This window comes from Trachurus japonicus, chromosome 15 (genome assembly GCF_045865225.1).
Source record: "Trachurus japonicus isolate A0001 chromosome 15, Traja_1.0".
Lineage (NCBI taxonomy): Eukaryota > Metazoa > Chordata > Actinopteri > Carangiformes > Carangidae > Trachurus > Trachurus japonicus.
In genome coordinates, this window is record NC_140921.1 from 28493177 (window position 1) to 28517183 (window position 24007).

The following is a 24007-nucleotide window of genomic DNA, read 5'->3' on the forward strand; positions in this document are numbered from 1 at the left end:
TTCTATCACTGAATAGTTGGCCTGATGTCGATTGAACTTCCTTGAGAAAAAGCAGACCGGTCTCAACAACCCCTCGTCCCCTCCCTGGAGAAGGACGGCACCGGCCCCGACCTGGCTGGCATCAACCTGTAAGACAAACTGTCTGTCAAACTGGGGAGCAGCCAACACAGGACAGGAACACAGTTAAGACTTTACATTCTCAAAGGCCTGCTGGCACGCAGTAGACCACACAAACTTAGCTCCACCCTTCAGTAGCTCAGTCAGAGGAAAAACAACAGTAGAGAAATTTCTGCAGAAACTTCGATAGTATCCAACTAGACCCAAAAACCGCTGGAGTTCTTTCTTCGTAGTCGGCGGTGGAAACTCAGACACAGCTTGCACTTTAGCCTGAACAGGAACAACATTACCCTGACCAACCACACGCCCCAAGTAAGTAACAGTGGCTCTAGCAAACTCACATTTGGCTAAATTTACTGTCAACTGGGCCTCAGCCAACCTCTCAAACAACTCTTTCACTCTCTGCAAATGTGAATGCCATGTGTCACTATACACAACCAGATCATCCAAATACACTGAACAGCCCTTTAACCCATGCACAACCCGGTTCATAAGCCGCTGAAAAGTGGCTGGAGCGTTCTTCAAACCAAAGGGCATAACAGTATACGAGTAAAGGCCTGCAGGAGTAACAAATGAAGCAATTTCTTTCGCGCGCTCTGACAAGGGCACCTGCCAATAACCCTTGAGCAGGTCGAACTTGGACACAAACTTGGCAGACCCAACCATGTCTATACAATCGTCCATGCGCGGCAACGGAAATGAATCGGACTTAGTGACAGAATTAACCTTCCTCATAAACCTTGCAAAATCGCAGAGTTTTATCTGATTTAGGCACCAACACACAAGGAGACGCCCAGCTGGACGCAGATGGAATGGCAATGTCATTTTTCAGCATGTAATCAATCTCAGTGTTCAAGTGCGTCAGCTTCTCAGGACCCATGCGGTAAAACCGCTGTCTGATCGGCTGCGCTTCCCCCACATCAATATCATGTACAATCCAGGAAGTACGAGAGGGAACATCACCAAAAAGCTGCGGAAATCTACCGATCAGCTCCACCAACTCGACCCGCTGCTCTTCAGACAGATGTGACAACAGGGACTGCAGATTACACAAAGACTCCGAATTCTTCAACATACCACTCAACAAACTGTCATCAGGCTCAGGAACGCCGCCTGTCTCCTGCGCCACACTACAGGTGTCCACAGCGAGCGCTGCACCAATGTCACCTTTTACGCACTCACCATGCCCCGAGCGTTGGTAATATGGCTTCAGTAGGTTCACATGATATAACTGGGACGACTTTCTTCGACCTGGTGTAGCAACAAGATAATTAACATCAGAAATTTTTTCAGACACAGTGTATGGGCCAACAAACTTAGCCTGGAATGGTGACGTGACCAGCGGTGTCAGCGCGAGGACCTGGTCCCCAGGACTATACTCACGACGCACCGTACCCCGGTCATACTGGGCTTTCATTTTGACTTGAGCCTGCCCCAGCTTTTCTTTTGCCAACAGACCCGCCCGAAACAATCTGTGCCGAAAACCATTAACAAAGTCAATCAGGTTTCGAGGCGCCTCGGCAGGAACCAATCCACCCATCAGCGCTGCCAACGGCCCGCGCACCGAGTGCCCAAAAACCAATTCGTTCGGACTGAAGCCCGTGCTCTCCTGCACGGCTTCTCGCGCTGCCAACATCAACCAGGGGAGCCCCTCCTCCCAGTCCCGATCCAACTCCGTACAGTACGCGCGCAACAAGGACTTGAGCGTCTGATGGAACCGCTCTAACGCGCCCTGACTTTGCGCATGATACGCAGTGGACTGGTTATGGCTCACCCCAGCGATTTCCCGAACACTGAAATAAACTGTGCAAGTGCTTTAACTACCGCTTTGGTGGTGATGGTTCGAAGTGGATAAGCCGCTGGGTATCGAGTACACTGACACATGACAGTCAACAAATACTTACACCCCGACTTGGCACTAGGCAACGGCCCCACACAGTCTATTATCAGATACTCACTCAAACGGTTCACTCACCACAGAGATGGGCTGCAACGGTGCCGGTTTTACGCGCTGTTTGGTTTTCCCCGTCAGCTGGCAGACGTGACATGTTTTAATATACGCCGCCACCTCTTTTTTGGCCCGCGGCCAAAAAAAATGTTTAAGCACCGACAGATACGTTTTACGCACCCCAAAGTGACCACTTTCATCATGTGCCGTTTTCAAAACGTGGGAACGAAAATCCTGAGGCACCACCACCTGAAACACAGGCGCTCCCACAACATCCTCATCACAAGGCAACCATTTGCGGACCAACATCCCATCCTGCACAAAATAGCCCTGGGCTACATCACCAACCTGGTGACGCGGCACAACCTGATCCCACAGTGAGGACAACAAAACATCAGATTTCTGAGCCTTAATCCACTTCTCTCTTACCACAAGTGGAGGCAAATCAGGCAGCGCAACCGGTTCCACCGAGGCCGCAGCCTCCGCTGGCACAGACGCACATTTACTCTGAGCGCGCGTCATGGCACAAACAGGAAAAACTTCAAGCGCTGAACTGTCAGACGCCACCGGTTCGGACACCACCACAGGTGGCGGGGGACCACTGGACCAAACCCGACCACCACAAATATCATTTCCCAGAATCATTGACACGCCTGGCAAAGGCAACTCAGGCCGCACGCCCGCAGAAAACACACCTTTAGCCAGATCACAATCCAACACCACATCATGGCGTGGCACGGGAACGAAGCCAAGCTCCATCCCCCGCATCACAATGAAATCTCCAGACTGCGTATCAGAGGAAAAAGGGAGCACAGACTGCACAATGAAAGAATGTCGGGCCCCTGTGTCACGCAACACTCTCACAGGAACACATTCAGCACTGCCCACCAAGGACACACGCGCCTTTATGATGAAAGGCTCAAACCCAGACTTGTCACTGACGGTCACCTCCACCGCCTTTTCCTCTCGCACACTTGCACACAACATAGCAGGAGCTGGGGAAGGCGCAAAATTTTTTCGCCTGAGCAAAGGACACTGGTCCTTCCAATGACCTTCCCCACGACAAAAATTGCACAAGTTTGAACGTCCTGGGCGCACAGAGACAGGCGCGCCACGGGCCGGAACAGGTTTGGAAAAACGGCTGCGCGTAAACCTACTGTCATCCACTGCGCGCTCGCGCCCCTCAGCAAAACCAGACTTGTGCGTCAGCAAGAAATCATCAGCCAATTCAGCTGCTTTAAGCGCAGTAGCTGGCCCTCTTTCATTTAAGTAGGCGGCTACGCGCTGAGGAACAACATTTTTAAACTGCTCCTTGATTATCAATTCACACAGACCATCAAATGAATTCACTTTTTCCGCGGAACACCAGCGGTGAAAATGAGTGGTCAAATCGCGCACAAACTCCACATTAGTTTGTTTATCAACCTTCACACACTGTCTAAACCTCTGGCGATATGCCTCTGGAACGAGTTCATATGCCTTGAGGACGGCTGACTTCACCATGCCATAAGTCAAACCCTCCTGCGCGCACACAGCCGAGTACGCCTCCTGCGCCTTGCCAGTGAGGACGCACTGCAGCAGGAGAACCCTATCAACATCTGGCCACTGCCTGGCATCTGCCACGCGCTCAAACAACGTGAAAAAAGTATCAGGATCTCGCTCATTAAATTTAGGCACAAGGCGCAGACTCGCCGTCAAGTCTCTGCCCTCACGCTCAGCCACAGACCCAGACGCGCCCGGACCCCTCTCATTTCGGTCCAAAACCCTCAACTTTGTCCGCTCCACCTCTAACTGCAACTCCAAGAGGTCTTTCTGCCATCCTGCTCTTTCCCTCTCTTGCGCAAACGTGAGCCTCTCAGCCTGCTCAACCAGCGCCGCAGCCCCCGGCTCTCTCTTCGATAGAGCTGGCTCAACCCCTGGCCCTTTCTGAAACACACCTCTTTCAAACAATGTCAACAACACAAACACCTTCAACTCATCTTACAATATTCCCTCTTCCAACTCAATCTCATAATGTTCCGCAATTTCAAGCAACTCCTCTTTCTTACACGATTCCAAAAACACTGCAGAGGGCGCATCATAGAAAGCTGACAAATCACCCATATTCACCTTAGAGCCGGATCCACACCGCTATGCGCACTTGAGCAGACAATGCCCCCCAGAGCGTTCCCCGTGTCACAACGTGCTCTTAACCACTCACCGTCTTCACTGTGTACTGTGGCTTGAATTCAGTGTTTGCAGGACGTCTGACAAACTGTCTGTGGCCCTTAGACCCAAAAAGAACAATCTTACTCTCATCAGTCCACAAAATATTACGCCATTTCTTTTTAGGCCAGTCAATGTGTTATTTGGCAAATTGTAACCGCTTCATTACATGTATTTTTTTTAACAATGGGACTTTGCGGGGGCTTCTTGGTGGTAGCTTGGCTTCACATAGACGTTGTCTGATTGTTACAGTACTCACAGGCAATCTTAGATCTTCTTTGATACTCCTGGAGCTGATCATTGGCTGAGCCTTTGCCATTTTGGTTATTCTCCGATCCCTTTGAATAGTCGTTTTTCTTTTTCTTCCTCGCCTTTCTGGCTTTGGTTGCCATTTTAAAGCATTTGATATCATTTTAGCTGAACAGCCTATCATTTTCTGCACTTCTTTATAGGTTTTCCCCTATTTTATTAATTTCTTAATCAAAGAATGCTCTTCTTCTTAACAGTGTCTTGAACAACCCATTTTACTCTGTTTTTCAAGGACAAATGCACAGCCAGCATATGCAGCATCAGTTGCCTTGATCCTTGAATAAGGGCCACCTGTTTAACACCTATTTTTTTTCACATAATCAATGACCCCAATAATTGAACCTGGCACTGCTATTTTTTTGAACACGTCCCTTTCAGTAAATGATTCAGTTTCACAGAATCAGCAGCATGCACGTCATGCCTGTTGGGTCTGTTGGTTTTCTATACCTTTACTAAACCTTCTAGAAAAAGTTGAAAGAAAAAATAGTAGAAATTCTAACAAAATCAGTGATTTATCTTGCAAGTGATGTCGGACTGCTATTATTTTGAACACAACTGTACATATATATATATATATATATATATATATATATACACACACACATGTAGAATACTGTTGTTAAAGATTGTGCATGGTGTTTTTAAAGGTGTACAGAAATGGCCGTTTGTCCCGTTTGTCGCGCCGAGTTGTCACGAGCTGCAACACGAGTTTACCCGAGTAAGGAAAATGAATTTGATTGGTCGTTATCGAGCGGGCGGGATATTCAAAGTTTGGGGCGAGTCCGAGCTCCGTGTGTGTGTGCGTGTCTCAGACGTTTGAATGACGGATTACGGATCCAATATCAGTGGCTAGTGAATCGTGTACAGGCTGACGTATAATCCGTGCGCCTGCATTATCCAATACGAAAAAAAAAAACTACACTAAAATACACACTTTCATCACGGATTTACTCAAAAATAGAATTTTGCACAAAGTTTGGCCTACATCGTCTGATAGATGAGTTATTACACTAATTTTATGACCCAGAGTGGGCTCAAATTCAATTTTCTTTTCTGTACACCTTTAATCATATTTAATAAATAATAAAATAATAATAATTAGTTTTAAACATTTTAAACATTTTTTAGCAGTATTTTTTATTTATTTTATCAGTTACTAGACATTCCAGGCGACCCTACGTGGGTCCCGACCCCAAGGTTGAAAAACACTGCCTTACACTTGCGTACACAAACTAAGGTAAACAAGGTGGCTACACTGTGTGAGATCTGCATTAAGTTTGGGGTGTACTGGTTTAATACAGAATATTGTGACAGGAGAAGAGGAGCTCCTCAGGGAGTTGGGAGTTCCAGCTGTGAACGTAACAACTCTGTTTTGGACGTTGGACACAAACAATACATTCTCTAAAATGGCATTGAAATTGTTACTTGCAGCAGATTTATGAAAAACAGTGTCAATGAAATGAAACCTAAAACTGTCACTGCTGGATTCAGCCCATGGGCTTCTGTTTGCTGATTGTTTACATAGAGCAGACATTAGTTAAAGCTGTGTGCCCACTCTCCCTGTGGCTCTTATTAAACTGTTGCATTGGGCCACAAAGCAGTGCAGAACGCTATTAATCCAGAAACGATTGTTTACTTTAATTAGAATCCCAGTCTGTGATTCATGCGGTGCCTCTGTTTGTGATTTTAATCCCCTTCCTCATAAAGCTGAGCTGGATTCTTTTTGTATTTTTGGAGCCACCCAGCAGCTGCCATGTGAGGACATTAAAGATCGGTGGCTTGTTTAAAGGCAGAGGTTGTGTTGAGCCGATTGCAGTGTGTTGTGTGTTGTGTGGTGGTTAACAGAGTGTGAAGGGTGAGCAGTGTGTGCAGGCTTCACGCCAGCCAAATCCATATTACAGAGCAGCAGTTGGCCACATGATCCTTTAACAATTGAAGAGGGAAGGATGCTGTGGGATGCATACAGATGTGTGTTGCCTTCATGTTACACAGCTGTGGAGAGATGCTGCCATCATGTTGGGTTTGATTAGTTACATTTGGCTCGGTTTGGTTTAGTTTGGTTTGGTCTTCTGAGGAACTGATGCCAACTTAATTAATGCAACATTGCAGAGTTTATCGGCCAAACAACTGTTCTCTGGTCTGCTATCAAGTGAACTCTAGAGCGGGTATTTCAGGTGTAAAGCCCCTTGCACCAATCACAGCGATCTGTTTTATGTGTCACTTCATTCACTCATGCATGGATTCTGTAAACGAGAGCTGCTGTTATGATGAGGCAACTTTGTGATTTCATCTTGATTGTAAACTAGGGCTGTCAGATTCAACTTCACTATTCAAACAGAATTTAAATTATTTTCAAAATGAGAACATTCGAAGGTGGTAACTGACGTTCAAACGTATTCCTTCCGTAACGACGCAAATTAACGTTGTGCAAAGTTTTATATTGAGTTGGTAAAACTTAAATGTGTTGCAAACGTTACATAACAGATTTGGTCGGAATGTCATTTAATGGACGCGGGATGTAATGATAAGCTGGTATAGGTGTAATGAGCTAATAAAAAAACTAAACAAAAAACATTAAAAATTTTAATATAATTGAATATTTTACATAAGAAGCATTAGAAATTAAAATCTGATTTGGGGGAAGATTGACAGCTAGGGGTGTGACGATACACTCATCTCACGAGAGAAGACAAGACACGATATTGGGTTCACGAGAACGAGATGAGATTTTAAGAAAACTACAATGACAAAATATATGACTGGACTTTTATTTAACCGCACATGCATTTTGAAATGTTTTATTATAACTCTTTACATGCATGATGTAAGCATGAGCTTTTCACTTCTTCTTCCACAAATTGAAACTAAAACAAAAATTTATAAAAGTTTAAATAAAATAAAATATTCCTTTCTTTTTTTCAAGTGCAAACAATATTATGTGCAGTGTTTCCTCTAGGATTTTTTAAAGTACACATTAGCGCGATTTAGCGCATATGTTTACCGTCACAACGCAACCTGTCCATGTGCCCGTGTGTGTAAGTGCGTGTGTGTGCGCCAAGCGAGAGAGAGAGTCACGGCCACAGAGTCGTTAATTAATGGTAAACTGGATGCGCTGGTTGATAAGTTTCGTTTTTTACTGAGGAGGAACTATGAAGAACTCAGCTGTGACTGAAAAGAAAAGCACCTAAACCCAGTCGAGTAGAGTTATAATTGCGTAGTGGAAAGGGGCAAAGTAATGGTAACTGGTAGTGGAAACCCTGTTTTACATTGTTTTAACATTAAACAGACAGATTTTTAACGCGACGAGAAATATTGTCGAATTTAATCTCGCGAGATCTCGTCACACCCCTATTGACAGCCCTATTGTGAAGTTCTTATTGTCCACTGACTTCACTGGTCTGCTTGTACTGTATGGCAAAAGAAAAAAGCCGTGTTGGCTCTCATTACTGCCTGTCGTCTTCTCTGATATAACCGTCTGATTGCAGAGTGTCTTCTGTGAAATGCATTACATACATAATTTAATACCTGCAGTCTAACCAGCCGTTCATATGCGTGGTGCATGGAAGTCTGCTGACATAGCAGTCCAAAACAGCACCAACATGAGCAATGCTCTATAGGAAGTTTGATGGATTTGTCATCTACCTGCCTCAACTGTGGAATTTTGCGGCCACATGACTTTTGTTTAAAATTTTTGGACTGTTCAAGTTTGTAAACCTGCCCTGAGACTGTGGATTCAAGCAGCTGAAATGAGTCTCCTCTGCACCTTTCACCTTGAACCTGTCATTCACAGGACGTGTTACATACTACAGTAGTACTGTAGGTCATCTACATACTCTCTGTGCATGCACACCAGACATGAAACAGTTACAGCAGGGTTCCCGCGGGTCCTTAAAAAGTCTTAAAAAGTCTTAAATTAAAATCTGGGTAATTAGGGTCTTAAATTGTCTTAAATTTACTGTAAATTTGCTATTGGTATTAAATTTCCAGATGGCGCATTTAATGCCGATGGAAAAGCACACTAGTCGCCCGTAAAACATCTATTTGTTTGATCCCTGTTTGGTCCGTGTTTTTTTTTCTCTCCGACTTTTTATGCATTTATTTTGAAAATACAGCTGGAGAGAGACAGGGAAGGGGGGGGGGGGGGGATAAGGAGGATTGACAAGTCAGGGTTGGAAATTCTCACCCGTCACTGGATTAAAAAAAAAAAACGGTATCGTAACGACACGTAGGCCCAATATGAAATGAGTGTGAGAGACAATCGTCCGTGTGTCACCGTGTCAGCTGATTGTTTAGTAAGTGTGTGTTTCACTGCTGACTTCCAAGCAGCTAGCCTATTATATATGCTATATATATATATTATATATTGCTATAGCTTGTTGATGTTTAGCGCTACCTGGAGCAACAACAACAGTCGCTGTAGCTTCTACTGAGAGCGAGTCAGTAACGCACGTGAGACACACCGACCGACCGCGCACATGTCGCGGACATCGTCAAACTTCTCACACTGTTAAAAAAAACGACTGTTGTGTTGTGTGACGGCAGATACAGAACCAGGTATTTATTTAAAGTTAGAGAGGGAGAAGGAGCGAGGTGAGCAGGGGGAGGGAGGTGTGTGTGTGTGTGTGTGTGTGTGTGTGTGGTTGACTTATGCATAGTGGAATAAAGAGCTACTGTGGTATTATCATACAGTGAGCAGGGCCGTTGCTAGGAATTCTGGGCCCCCTGAAAGAATACTAAAGTGGGCCCCTGACTTTTCACTTTTTTTTAGACTACGTATTATCATTTTTTACTTAGCCTACTTTGTTTTGATGCTAATGCAGCATTACTATGAGTATTAGTCAGGGTCTTATGCAGAAAAATTCAGTCATAAAGATTAGACTACTGGGGGTTTTTTGTGGGCCCTAGTACTGGGCGCTGGCCCCTAGAATTATCATCACCTTTCTCCCCTATACAACGGCCCTGACAGTGAGAGTTTGATGATATAATATGTCTTACAATACTGCAGTGAATATCATAGGCTTGTTATTGAGGTATTGTAATACTAGGGATGTAATGATATGAAAATCTCACAATTGCAAGGTTTTCATATCAGAAAAATAGTGGGGTGATACAGTTACTCTACAGTAAAATTAAACGTGAGTGAAGAAATAGAGCATTTTCTAAATATTTTATGTGGTGGTACCGTTCCGTTCAAAATCAAACAAATTACAGTACAAATACCACAATTGTAGGCTACACTTGCAAAATGGTGGCGGATAAAAACATTGAGTGGCAGGTAGAATTTAGAACCCCCCCCCCCATCGTTCATGTTGCAGTCACTTTACCTTGGACCATGTGGGAAAGTGGGTAAAACCCATTTTTCCATTTGCGTTTTGGTCTTAAATTTCATTTCAAGTGGCATTAAAAAAGTCTTAAAAAGTCTTAAATTTAACTTTACTTAAGCTGCAGGAACCCTGTACAGGTTTGATGCCATGTCACGGCAGAAATTCAGATGATTAGTGCTGCTGTTTAAATGTTAATTATCACTATAACTGTGGGTAATTACTGTGGTTAATGTGACTCACGTTAGGCTCTGTAGCAACACACGCATGACAGTGTGGGTTTTGTAATGAGTCAGTCAAACCATGCAGAGGCAGTGACTGCTTAACAGGTATGAGCAGCTGCTGATAAAAGTTGACTGAACTGAAGCCTTTTCACTGCCAGTTAAATTTGTCTTTCTGTTTGGGCTGAGCACAAACACAACACACACACACACACACACACACACACACACACACACACACACACACACACACACACACACACACACACAGATGGAGAGACAGTAAGCTGCTAGGGTTGATAAAACACATGTGTCATTCTCATAGCAGGGCTGGTGCATGTAGTGTAATGGTAAATGGACTTGCACTTACTGTATAAAGCACTTTTCTAGTCTCTGGAACTCAAAGTGCTTTACACTGTATGACGCATTCACCCTTTCACACACACAGCACTGGAGACATGGGTTAAAATCTACTCTTTCACACACATATTCACACACCCAATGCACAGATTGCGGGGGGAATATGTGCCCAAGGACACTTTGACATGCGGACTGGAGGAGCCGGGAATTGAACCAAAGCAGTTTAGAAAATGAATGAATGAATGTTTGTGATACTGTTTCATGTCTTATTCTACAACTTATCAAATTCTGATGAATCAAATAGCCACATCTGGGCAAGAGGAAGAAGGTGAAGGTATCGGCAGACTTCCTCACATAGTAACGAGCTAATGCAGAGTGGTGCTTGTGCAAAGAACATTTAATTTAGTGAATTTTTAATAAACACATCAATAATTACAGGGTTAATAATAGAGGCCTTGGTTCTGTTTCTGGCATAGACATCTTCTGACATGTCATATGTAGAGAAAGAAATTATGAAATCAAAATAAGTGTATCACATATGAGAATAAGAAGTTCAGTCCATAGAATTAAAGGAGGGTGTGCTGCATTTAGACTCTTTTCATCAGTCTTTGTGTAGCTCCAAAATGAGCTCATCCCGTCCTCCATGTTGCCTGTCTAGGATGCCGTCTCCACCATCACATTCATCCGGTCCCACAAATTAGGAGGCACAACAGTTTTTCAATGTCTTAAAGGAGACATATTCTGCCACTTTTCCACAAATTAAAATAGTTCCCAGGTGTCTTAAAGACATGTCTGTGACATGCTTTGGTCAAAATCCCCCAAGGATCAAACATCACAGCTCTTTTCATCCTCTCTAAACAGCCCTGTTCAGAACGGCTGGTTTCAGTGTCTGTCCCTTTAAATGCAAATGAACCACTGCTTGCCCCGTACCAGGTAGGGGTGGGGTTATGCAAATTCAAAAAACTACTTAGTTAGTCATTGCAAATTACAGATTTTTTTTGTCAGTTGTCACATCTTGGGACGGTCCTCAAAATGTGAGAAGGCAAGAAAAAAACATCAAATATATGTTAAAGGGCCTTTGAAAATATATACATTATATACATTATACATTATTCTGGAGTAAAGTGGTGGCTAACCAACACTAGCATCATGCTGCCTGCATGAATCGTAGAAATACTGTATATGTGACCGTACCTGTCTAACTCCAGGGAATTATGTAAAACATTACAACCTCTTCTTTAACATCTGAGTTTCCCTCTGATCACCTCAACGCTTCTCACAGCCAGAAAGTGGTTTTCCTGCACAACGAAGTCACTGGTGCTAAAGGTGACACAGATGTGTTGCATGTACTGTAAATCTCTCTCTCTCTCCCTCTCCTCGTTGGCCCCGGGTGCCGTCAGCGTCGCTGTGGCCTCATTAATGTTTGAACGAGGGATGAAGGTGTGTGACTTGTGATGATGAATTATACACCAGCTCTCTGCTGCTTTTCTCCTGCTGATCTCAGCTGAGGATAATCTCTGCCTCCGTGACAGAGGCTTCGTCGAGGCTCGCTTAATAATCAGATCAGATGGAATGAAAGAGAAGGAGCCGAGCATCTCAGACACAAAGCCTCCTCCATCACCTTTGTGCTGTTAGTCTCTTTAATGTGTCACCCCAAGGCCTCTGTTGTGTAGGTTAGCAGTGGTGCTCCTCAGGGATGGGTTAAATGCAGAGAAAGAATTTCACTGTACTAGCTGTATATGTGACTAATAAAGTACCTTTACCTTTACCTTTACCTTTACCTTGAGTGTGGGAGTGTACTCGGGCCACAGGAGTGGTGCTGATACCTCTCCTTCTCTACGCCTGTGTTATTAATGTTCCTCTCTGAACCTACAGCAGGTTTATAATACAAGCGGTTTAATGGGTTTGATTGTATCTGTATACAACTGTTGTTCTGAAATGTTAATAATCTAGTCTGTTACAGCTACAGCAGCGTAAGGAGATGATATAAAAACAGTCAGGAACTGATCATCTTTCATTCATACTAGAGTTCTCAATGGGCCTGAAAATTAAAACCTGACCCGGTGTTGAAGCCTGGACCCAACGCAGCCCCAATCACTAGCATTAAAGGGGAACTATGTAAGTCCGGTCACTAACCCTCCTCCCGCCATGTGTAATTGTTTTTAACCGAGCCGCAGAGAAATAAATCCATGGAGCGGTGGATAATGTTATATATTATGTACAATGTTATGACGTGTATAATTGTGTAGTCTTATCTGTCATAAACAAGAGATTACAGGTTGCCGGGCCCGTTTGTGGCACTGATCTTGGAAGGTTGGTTTTCAGCCAAGAGACGCTAGGTAGAAGGCAGAGTGCCTCCATTCTCCTTGTAATAAGTTATGTCATTTATTTAACCATCATAATTACTCCTACGCTGTTTAATTAAGGTAAAAATGTAGCATTTCCTCTTTAATTCTCAGCCCAAACCAGCCAAAGAAATAAAAAAGCACCTGGCCTGATGCATCATCATTGCGTTCTAATACAGGCACCCTTGATAATAGTGATAATGACATGATGAATCTTGAATGAAATACCAAATGGGACCAGACAGTCAGACACGAGAACAGTGTAGCAACCATCCTATATTATTATTGAACTCACTTCAACATTCCTCTGATAGCAGATAATAGTCATCACTGAAATGAACAGCACAGATCCAGTGCATTTAAAGGGATACGGCAAAAAATGTTTTCGTGTCTTCTTGCCTCACTCAAGTCCATGACCAGCAGATAGACACCATCCTTTCGACTGTGCGTGCAGTAACAAGGGAGAGCCCATATCGCCTGTAATTAGCTCAGCTGAAACGCTGGAAGTGCATAGGTAGTGTTAGCCTGCCTCCACCTAAAGTCATCAGAGAAACTCTTCAGCAACTCTAAACGGAAACCGGTGGGCCGATCTTCGTCTCAGAGCTGACAAAACTCTCCGGTAAGGCATCTTGAGCGGTCAAATGCCGGTAACAGGACGAGATTGGTCAAAACGGAGGGTTCAAGCAAAGACGGTTTATTTTGGTTCAAGCTAGCTACATCGAGGGTAGGTTAGCTTCCTATTTCAAAGTAAAAGCACTTCTGTATGTAAAGGGCAACGGGTGTTTTATTTTTTGTGAAAGTAACCGGAAGTAACCGGAAGTGCGTTGGTCACAACGGCTAGCTTGAGTAGCGCTGAATTTGTCCGAACAAAATTGTAAACAGCTGGTATTTAGACAAATTAACGACACACTGCTGATCTAAACGGCTACTTTCTCGTCTAAAAATGTTTGAAATGTCGATAAGTGATATACTGTATTTACAGAGTTTAGAGCTAAAATGAAATCAGCTTCTGACTGCTGATTTTGGCTCGGGTAGGAGGCAGGCTAACACTACCTATACACTTCCAGCGTTTGAGCTAAGCTAATTACGGGCGATACGGCTCTATCTCCCTTGTTACTGCACGCACAGACGAAAGAATGGTGTCTATCTGCTGGTCATGGACTCGGGAGTGAGGCAAGACACTAAAAAAATGTTGGCGTATCACTTTAACAATAAACAACAAACAGCAAGAAGATGTGGAGTCGAGTCCAGTTGGGTTGGTTGGTTGGCCCGGCTCATTGAGATATCTAATTCACGCATGGCCGTGATTTGCTAGTTGTGGGGAGCAAAGAGTGTAAGCTGCAGTTCTCCAACAGTGAGTCAGTCTCCATAGACTCCCATGTTAAAATGTCCAGCCTGGTACAGAAACAGTTTGGTGTCTACAGATAAATTCATCCTCCATAACGACTGTTTGTTTGACTCACCGGTTTACATTTTATTAAGCCTTAAAGTTCTGCATGGCTGAGGGTGTGGCTTCTTTGAGTGACAGGTGGGTGAGTGTATGTCTGCCAGAAACCAACATACTACGTCCATCTTTATTTCCAGTTTCTCCTAATTAACTCTTTACATCACTGTGTGGTTTCCATGGCAGCGCCTCCGTTAACAGGTTAGAAACCAGTGACTGCAGGGCTGCAGATTCAGTGTCTCACATGTTTCCTGTGGGATGTGTCTCCCAGCAAAAACAGAGAATGACCTGTTGATGTCATAATGACATCACACCAGCAATATAACATACATCTGACAACCTCCACTACAGCTTTTAACAGTGTTAGTAGCTGCATGTTAAAAAATAATGTTGAAAATAATCCAGGAATTCATTTCTGATGAAAGCTGCAGGTGGTGTGTTCCCTATTATAATGACATGATTAAATGTTGTTGATCTTGGCATTTACACTCTAATTCATTCAGATTACATTGTTAACACATTTTGCTGGTTGTTGGGGGGTTAGGGTTAGGGCGTCGACTAGCTCGTTGACACGAGCACGTGCTAAAGCGGAAGCAGCTAAAGCACGCCTTGCATTCGCAGACCAAGAAGCTCAAGCTAAAATAGAGAGAGCTACTAAGGAAGCTGAATATCAGAAGGAGATCGCAGCTAAAGAATCTGAAGCAAAGCTGGAAAAGGCAAAAAGAGATGCTGAGTTAGAAAAGCTCGCTATGAAAAAAGAGGCAGCGGCTGCTGCAGCTGAAGCGGCCGTGTGGGAAGCGGCTGACACAATGGAACATTGTGCTGTAGTAGATGAGGCAGGACCATCTGAGGAAGACAAAATGGAGCGAACTAGGAACTATGTCGAGTCCCAAACGTCCGCCCAAGCCCGAGAGCAATACGTTGTGCATGCTAGCCCCACAATATTTCGGGCCCCTATTTTTCATAGTGAGTCAGGACACGCTCATGTCACTAGCTACCCTGCATTAGCCAATGAGGGCTATAGTGATTTGTATGCGCCACCAGCTATCAAAGAGGAAAACAAGGCTCCATACGGAGAATATGACCAACGGAGGAATGCAAAACCACGTCACTCAGACTTGAATGAGTCAGCACGGCCCTTCCATCCACAGTTTAGGCCATCACCTAGCCCCAATACACCTGCAACGGAAAACCTGGCACAATACTTAGCTCGGCGTGATTTGCTAAGTTCAAGTTTATATCAATTCGATGACAAGCCTGAAAACTATCGTGCTTGGAAGTCATCATTCAACAATGCCACTCAAGGGTTAGAACTCTCAGCTACTGAGGAATTGGACTTGATGACCAAATGGCTCGGTAGAGAATCCACCGACCATGTCAAACGTCTACGGTCAGCACATATAACAGACCCAGCCAAAGCCCTCAACAAGGCTTGGGAACGGCTCCAGGTATGTTATGCAGCACCTGAAGTGATCGAAAGGTCTCTTTTCAAACGACTTGATAATTTCCCAAGAGTTTCAGGAAAAGAACACATGAAGCTACAGGAACTAGCAGATTTGCTAATGGAACTACAGTGTGCCAAGGAGGATGGCTACCTCTCAGCTTTGACTTACCTGGACACTGCACGTGGAATTGAACCCATAGTAGCAAAACTTCCTTATGGGCTTCAAGAAAGATGGATGTCGGAGGGTTCAAGGTTCAAGGAAGAAAATTATGGACGATTTCCACCATTTGAATTCTTTGCTAGGTTTGTACGCTACGAAGCACAGAAAAGGAATGACCCGAGCTTTGCTCTGTCAAGTGCTACTAACTCACCTGTTAAGCCTGAGAAATTCTCCTTTAAAGGGACAAGGAACCCCATCACAGTTCATAAGACAGATGTTGTCTCAGCAGGCTTGAACACAAGCAGTCGTGAGAAAAGCATCAGTGACCCAAACAGAAGCTGTCCAATTCATGGCAAACCACACCCCCTCAAGCGGTGCAGAGCCTTCAGAGCCAAGAATCTGGAGGATAGAAAGACTTTCCTCAAAGAAAGAGGAATTTGTTTCAAATGTTGCAGCTCAACCACTCATTTGGCCAAGGACTGCCAAATCGCCATCAAATGTATGGAGTGTGATAGCACCAAACACGACTCTGCTATGCATCCAGGCCCTGCACCTCAAGGTGAGGCTCCCTCAACTCCACCACACAATGGCGGGGAGGGAGAAGAAAGTGACAACAGCAAAGACGCTGTCAACTCCAGCTGCACCGAAATATGTGGCACAGGACAAGTTGGCCGCTCATGTTCTAAGATTTGCCTCGCGAAAGTGTATCACAAAGGTCAACCAGACAAAGCTATCAAGGCCTACGTCATCCTGGATGACCAAAGTAACCGATCCCTGGCAAAGTCTAGTTTTTTCAAGCTGTTCAACATCAAGGGCGAACCTTGCTCTTACTATCTAAGAACATGTTCTGGTACAATAGACGCCTCATGTAGCTCTACATTTCCCACATCTTGTGAAAGTAGCACAGCACCTCCCAGAGGTTGACCCTACTGCTGAGATCCTACTGCTACTTGGCAGGGACATAATCAGAGTGCACAAGGTACGAGAACAAGTTAACGGCCCTCACCACGCTCCTTTCGCTCAACGCCTAGACCTAGGTTGGGTGCTGGTTGGAGAAGTTTGCTTGGGGAATGCACACAAGCCGACTGTCAATTCTTTCAAAACGACTGTGCTAGACAATGGCCGGCCCTCATTCCTTCAACCCTGCACAAACTTCTTACATATCAAAGAAAGAATTCTCCAACCTAGAGACAGGATCTAAGAGTCAAGCAAAGCACCGGAGGAGACGCTAGGAAGAACAGTGTTTAATCACACTGAACATGACAACAAGCTGGCATCTTCAATTGAAGATGAGATCTTTTTGGAACTAATGGACAAAAAGGTCTACATAAACGAGGCGAATAGTTGGGTAGCTCCGCTCCCATTCAGGCAACCAAGACCTCGCTTGCCCAACAACCGAGAACAAGCGATCAAACGCTTTGCATCGCTCCAACGAACGCTAACCAGGAAGCCAGAGATGCAACAGCAGTATGTGGCCTTCATGGGAAAAATATTTGAGAACGACCATGCTGAGGTAGCACCACCATTGAGAGAAGATGAAGAATGTTGGTACCTGCCAACATTTGGCGTGTTTCACCCACAAAAACCGGGCCAAATCAGAGTGGTGTTTGACTCGAGTGCCCAACACTCAGGCATTTCTCTCAACGATGTGCTCCTCACAGGCCCGGACCTGAACAACTCGCTTTTAGGAGTCTTGATGCGGTTTCGGAAGGAAAGGGTTGCTGTCCTGGCTGATATACAGCAAATGTTTCACTGTTTCCTGGTGCAAGAAAACCACAGGAACTACCTGAGATTCTTGTGGTACAAGGACAATGATGTCACAAAAGAAATCATAGACTACCGAATGAAGGTGCATGTTTTCGGCAACAGCCCCTCTCCTGCCGTAGCTATCTATGGGCTTAGAAGAGCTATCAGAGAGGGTGCTCGAGAACATGGCACCGACACAGTCAACTTTGTAGAGCGTCACTTTTATGTTGATGACGGACTTTGTTCTGTATCAACCGAGACCGAAGCCATTGACTTGTTATGGCGAACTCAATCTTCGCTTGCTGAGTCGAACCTTCGGCTTCACAAGTTCGCTTCGAACAGTCAAGTGGTCTTGGACGCCTTTACGCTTGAGGACCGGGCAGCAACCATCAAAGACATAGACCTCAGTGGAGAAGCTACGCCAACTCAACGCAGCCTGGGCCTCATCTGGGAGATATCAAGTGACACGTTCACCTACTCCGTGTCGACCGACACTAAGCCCTTTACTCGCCGTGGAGTCCTTTCCACAGTGAATAGCGTTTTTGACCCCTTGGGATTTCTGGCCCCGATCACAATCCAAGGAAGTGTGACAGTTGAGCTGTCTGATTGGGACACACCCTTACCTGAAGATAAATTCAGTAAGTGGCAAGCCTGGCGAGATTCTCTCCAGTACCTGAAACACCTTCATGTACCAAGAGCTTACACAGCAACTTCTCTGGCCAAGGCAGCTCGAACAGAGCTCTGCGTGTTCTCTGACGCATCTACCAAAGCCATTGGTGCTGTTGCGTACTTCAAGGTTGTACAGGAAGACGGACAAGCTCACATTGGGTTTGTTATGGGTAAATCGAAACTGGCACCCCAGTCTGAACCAATCATTCCAAGACTCGAGCTATGCGCTGCAGCCTTGGCTGTGGAAATGGCAGAACTAATTCATGATGAGTTGGACTTGAGGCTGAACTCCACCCAGTTCTATACCGACAGCAAAGTGGTCCTCGGTTACATCTATAACGAATCCAAACGCTTCTACGTCTATGTCCATAATAGAGTTCAGCGTATTCGTCAGACTACAAGATCGGACCAATGGCACTACGTGCCTACGGAGGATAATCCTGCTGACCACGCATCAAGGTTGGTGCCTGCTTCACACCTGGCACAAACAACGTGGTTTACAGGACCCGCCTTTCTGCTCAAACCGTCCAATGACACAGAATCATTGAGCTCATTTGATTTAGCCGAACCGGAGCTAGACGTCGAAATCCGTCCACAGGTGAGGAGCTACGCCACGCAACTTAGAGAGGGAGGCCTTTGCACAGAAGGTTTTCAAAGGTTCTCTAGCTTCCATACTCTTGTCCGAGCCGTAGCTCTTCTAATTCATATTGCAAGGTCTTACAAGTCCTCCAGCAGTGTGGACAAGTGCAAGGGATGGCATAAGTGCGATTTGCCTCGCACTCCAGATGAACTATCCCAAGCAAAGGGAGTTATAATCAGAGCTGTTCAGAAGAGAGCATTCACAAAGAAGTTTGAAGCATTGGAGACAAACAAGCCAGCTCCTCCAAACAGCAGCCTTGATCGTCTCAGTCCAATCCTGCAGAACAATCTCATCTGCGTCGGAGGCCGGCTGAAAAATGCTAACCTGGACATTGGAGAAAAGAACCCAATAATTCTCCCAAAAGACAGCCATGTTTCTTTGTTGCTTGTCAGACATTATCATGCTCAAGTCAAACATCAAGGCCGTCACCTGACAGAAGGCGCTGTCAGAGCAGCAGGACTATGGCTCCTGGGAGGGAAAAGGCTCGTCAACTCAGTCCTACACAAATGTGTAATCTGTCGTAGACTTAGAGGAAAACAGCAGGAACAACGCATGGCAGACTTGCCGCCAGAGCGCCTTGCAACTTGCCCTCCTTTCACATACTTGGGGTTGGACGTCTTCGGACCTTGGTCTATCATCACCAGACGTACAAGAGGAGGACAAGCTGAGAGCAAGCGTTGGGCCATATTGTTCTGCTGTATGAGCTCCAGAGCAGTGCACATCGAGGTCATCGACTCAATGGACACTTCGAGCTGCATCAATGCTATAAGGCGTTTCTTTGCAGTTAGAGGACCTGCCAAGCAACTAAGATCTGATTGCGGCACAAACTTCATAGGGGCTTGCAAGGAACTTGGGATGAGTAAAGACGGACCAGACACCACTGTGCAGAGGTTCCTAAGCCATCAAGGGTGCACCTGGGTTTTCAACCCCCCACATGCCTCGCACATGGGTGGCTCTTGGGAACGTTTGATTGGAGTGGCCCGAAGAATTTTGGACTCCATGCTGCTACAACAATACGAGCGCTTAACCCATGAGGTCTTGTGTACATTAATGGCAGAGGTGACATCAATCATAAACGCAAGGCCACTGATCCCAGTTTCAAATGACCCTGAGGATCCATTCATTCTGTCACCATCAATGCTCCTAACTCAGAAAGTTGGAGTCCCACCTCCACCAGGAGACTTTACAGATAAAGATCTCCTGACCAAACAGTGGAGACAAGTACAATGTCTCGCCAACAAGTTCTGGAATCGTTGGAGACAAGACTACTTGTTCACCTTGCAACATCGGAAAAAATGGACCAAATCCTGCAAAAACCTCCAAGAAGGCGACATTGTTCTTCTCAAGGACAATCAAGCTGCTCGCAACAACTGGCCAATGGCTATGATCACAAAGACCTTTCCTGGAGGTGATGGAAGGGTCAGGAAAGTGGAATTGAAGACCACAGATCAAGGACATTCAAAGACTTTCTTTAGACCAGTTTCAGAAGTCATCTTACTTCTAGCTAAAGACTGAAGATCAGAAACCCGCTTAGTTCATAATTTAGCTGAGTAGTGACCTCACAGAGGTCAGGCGGGGAGTGTGTTGTCCTTTAAGACATTTAGACTTTTATTCTGAAGAGTGAGCTTTTATTTTGATAGGGTTTGTTGAGTGCTTCCCTTGCTAACCGCTAACTGCCGCATGGAAGCAGGCTGATCTGTTGGCATGTTTTTCTTTATATCCACATCTCCTGCGTTGGGAACGCCATAGAGGCAATGTTGTAAGTAATTTCATGGTAGATAATGAATAAATAATAATAAATATAATAAGTTAATGTTGAAATACATATTTACAAAGATAATATTCTGTTGTAATTAAAAACAATAATTAAAATGGGTATGTACATTGGCCCTCATTTATTAAACTTGCGTACACCAAAAAAATGGGTGTACACCAAATTCACCGCAAGGATCGGCATTTATTAATCTGAGCGTGAGCGTACGGTACGCACAAATCTCACGCCAGCTCTGACCAGGTGTACGCACATTTGGAACCAGCGTAGAACATGCAGGAAAGAGTGCTGCTGTGTCAGAATGATTATTAAACCATAGTCTAATAACGCAGCGATGTGGACCACATGTTGTTGTTGTTTATATTGATAAAAAGATAAAAAGTAGCCAAAAAAAAAAAAAGAAACGATAAAACCAAGTCTGTGTTGAAAATATAACTCGACTTTTATTTTGGGCAACTGAGATGAATTAAAAACCACGACAGATGACAGATGCTCGTTAATCAGCTGTGTAAACAGAAACAGTCAATGACAGACAGACCTGTTATTGTTATATCACACACACAAACTTCCAACATCTGCAGCACCAGAGCATGACCGGACGGCTCCTCAGTCTCTCTCTGCCGGACACCGGAGCCCGGGGGGGGGGGGCTCCGCTACCTGTCCAGGTGCAGCTGATCTCGGCGGAGTGTTTTTCTTTTCTTTTTTTTTTCCCGTCACCGGGACCTGTCAGCGGGACATCGAGCCGGTGTTTCACATCCCTCCATCAGCCGAACCATACCAGCGGTGCTGATGGTCATAAAGTAGCGTTCGCAGCAGTAATATGCCAAATGATTTCTCCTCAGTCACTTGTGTTTAGTAAACTGCAGGAGCATTTCATGAGGTCGCTGGTTTTCCTGACGTGGTCGGTGACACATGCGTCTGCAGCCTCCATCCACCGGGATGACGCTTATCAATCACAAAATCTATCAATCTATCAATGTCCAGATATTTAATGTTGCCGCCCTCTCCCTGTTCAACGCGGTAATGCCAGTAAAGTCCCTCTTCTTGGCCGTCTTCCGTGTCTCCATGTCGTAAAAGGGGCAGGGCGACGCCTCTAAAGCAGGAATATATTGGGGCGTGACATTTAAATTATGCTCGTTTTCAGCCGCCGGATTTATCACCACTACGCCGGTTCTACGCCGAAATCAGCAGCTTACACACTTTTAGTAAATCACACGTGACACTTGCCGTACACTGATATTTACACCAGAATCTACACCAGATCCTGCGCAAGTTTGATAAATGAGGGCCATTGAGTTAGGCTTGTGAATAAGCTCACGTCGTGAATCTAACGTTTTTTTGTATCGTTTATTACAGTTTTCACTCTGTCTGTGTGAGATGGTAAAGAGCCACAGTAAAAGAGGACAAAATACAGCTTGCTACGACTCCTCATCATTTCTCGCAAACACGAGTTTATCTGGTTGTATAGCTCCAGTTGCTACACTGGAGTGAGGACAACACACTGGTGTTATAGAAACACTCTGAGGCCTGACTGACATTACAAAACACTTCTATGTGTCTCTGCAGGACTAATTTGTTTCTTGGAGTGGTCTTAATATACATATCATGCACGTTTAGTTTGCTTAAAGGGATAGTTCAACATTTTGGCAAATTGGCCCATTGCCATAATTGCTATAGTCATAGCAGTAGGTTCGTTACCTTTAATTGTAGGTGTAAGCTATTTTTAGTACAGCGGAGCGCAGCAGCGGGCTGCTCAGAGCTACGCTATGGAGGCTAAGGGAATTTCTTGGTTTCCCTCATTAAACTCATCAAATACAAAATCCCAAAACTCCACAGCGCTTTTGTAGACAAGTTGTGAGCTGCACAACCACCACGCTATGAGATAATGACGGAACGATACGAAACGGAGCCGTTTTCGAGGTAAATTCATACAAAACCGCTGATGTGCGTTGCGTTCAGGGACAGTTTTTCAGCAAGCAGTCTCCGTATTTACCCTGTATTTACCTCGAAAACGGCTCCGTTTCGTATCGTTCCGTCATTATCTCATAGCGTGGTGGTTGTGCAGGTCACAACTTGTCTACAAAAGCGCTGTGGAGTTTTGGGATGTTGAATTTGATGAGTTTAATGAGGGAAACCAAGAAATTCCCTTAGCCTCCATAGCGTAGCTCTGAGCAGCCAGCTGCTGCGCTCCGCCGTACTGAAAATAGCTTACACCTACAATTAAAGGTAATGAACCTACTGCTATGACTATAGCGATTATGGCAATGGGCCAATTTGCCAAAATGTTGAACTATCCCTTTAACATGACCAACAAGCCTGTGAACCATCTGCTCATGTTGTTTTCATCCAGTATGAGTGAACTGTGTTGACTCTGTTGTCCTCTTTCACAGTGCTGACCTGCCAGTCTGTGCTGTCGGAGCAGAGACTCCTGGCCATCCAGTTCCACCTGGAGTGTGTGTACACCAGACTGACCTACTATGAGTACCCAGAGGCCAAGGAGCACATCAAGAAGGCTCAGGAGCTGTCAGGGCTCAACATCAACATGACTGGTACATAAAGCACAGCAGCAGTATTTAAGAGGAGCTATCAAAACAGCCTGAGCTGAAACTAATGACTGACTGTAAATCTCTCTCTCTTTCTTCAGGGGCTCTTGGCAAACGAACCCGTTTCCAGCAGAAGTTCCTGGCCCAGCTGATCCTGGAGGTCAGCAAGAAGCAGGATGAGCCCAGTCAGAAGGAGCACGAGGCCTCTCCCACCCCCACACCTCAGACCTACCTGCCTAAGGTATGCAGACAAAACACAAAGAGTTACATGTCCTGGCAACAATCACTCCTGTTAAAGGGATAGTTCAACATTTTGGCAAATTGGCCCATTGCCATAATCCCTATAGTCATAGCAGTAGGTTCGTTACCTTTAATTGTCGGTGCAAGCTATTTTTAGAATGGCGGAGCAGAGCCGCGAGCTGCTCAGAGCTACGATACGGAGGCCTCTTGGTTTCCCTCATCAAACTCATCAAATACACAATCCAACAACTCCAAAACGCTCTGGTGGACAAGTTGTGACCTGCACATTTACCACGCTATGAGATAATAACGGAACATTACGAGACAGAGTTATTTCCGAGGTAAATTCATGCACAAACCGCTGATGCACGTTCCCGGCGTCGGGGGCAGTTTTTCGGCAAGCAGTCTAGTAACATTCAATTATTATCTCATAGTGTGGTGAATGTGCAGGTCACAACTTGTCCACCAGAGCGTTTTGGAGTTGTTGGATTGTGTATTTGATGAGTTTGATGAGGGAAACCAAG

General features: G+C 45.0%; 1 protein-coding gene across 1 annotated transcript in view; it reads left to right on the forward strand.

Annotated features, from left to right (window-relative positions):
• The window catches only part of ttc27 (tetratricopeptide repeat domain 27), a 104489-nt gene that overhangs the window by 25312 nt on the left and 55170 nt on the right, over window positions 1-24007 (forward strand). The window contains exons 6-7 of the mRNA XM_085800881.1: window positions 23091-23249; window positions 23345-23484. Of these exons, the coding sequence (XP_085657007.1) occupies window positions 23091-23249; window positions 23345-23484 (299 nt within the window). The remainder of the gene's footprint in view (window positions 1-23090; window positions 23250-23344; window positions 23485-24007) is intronic.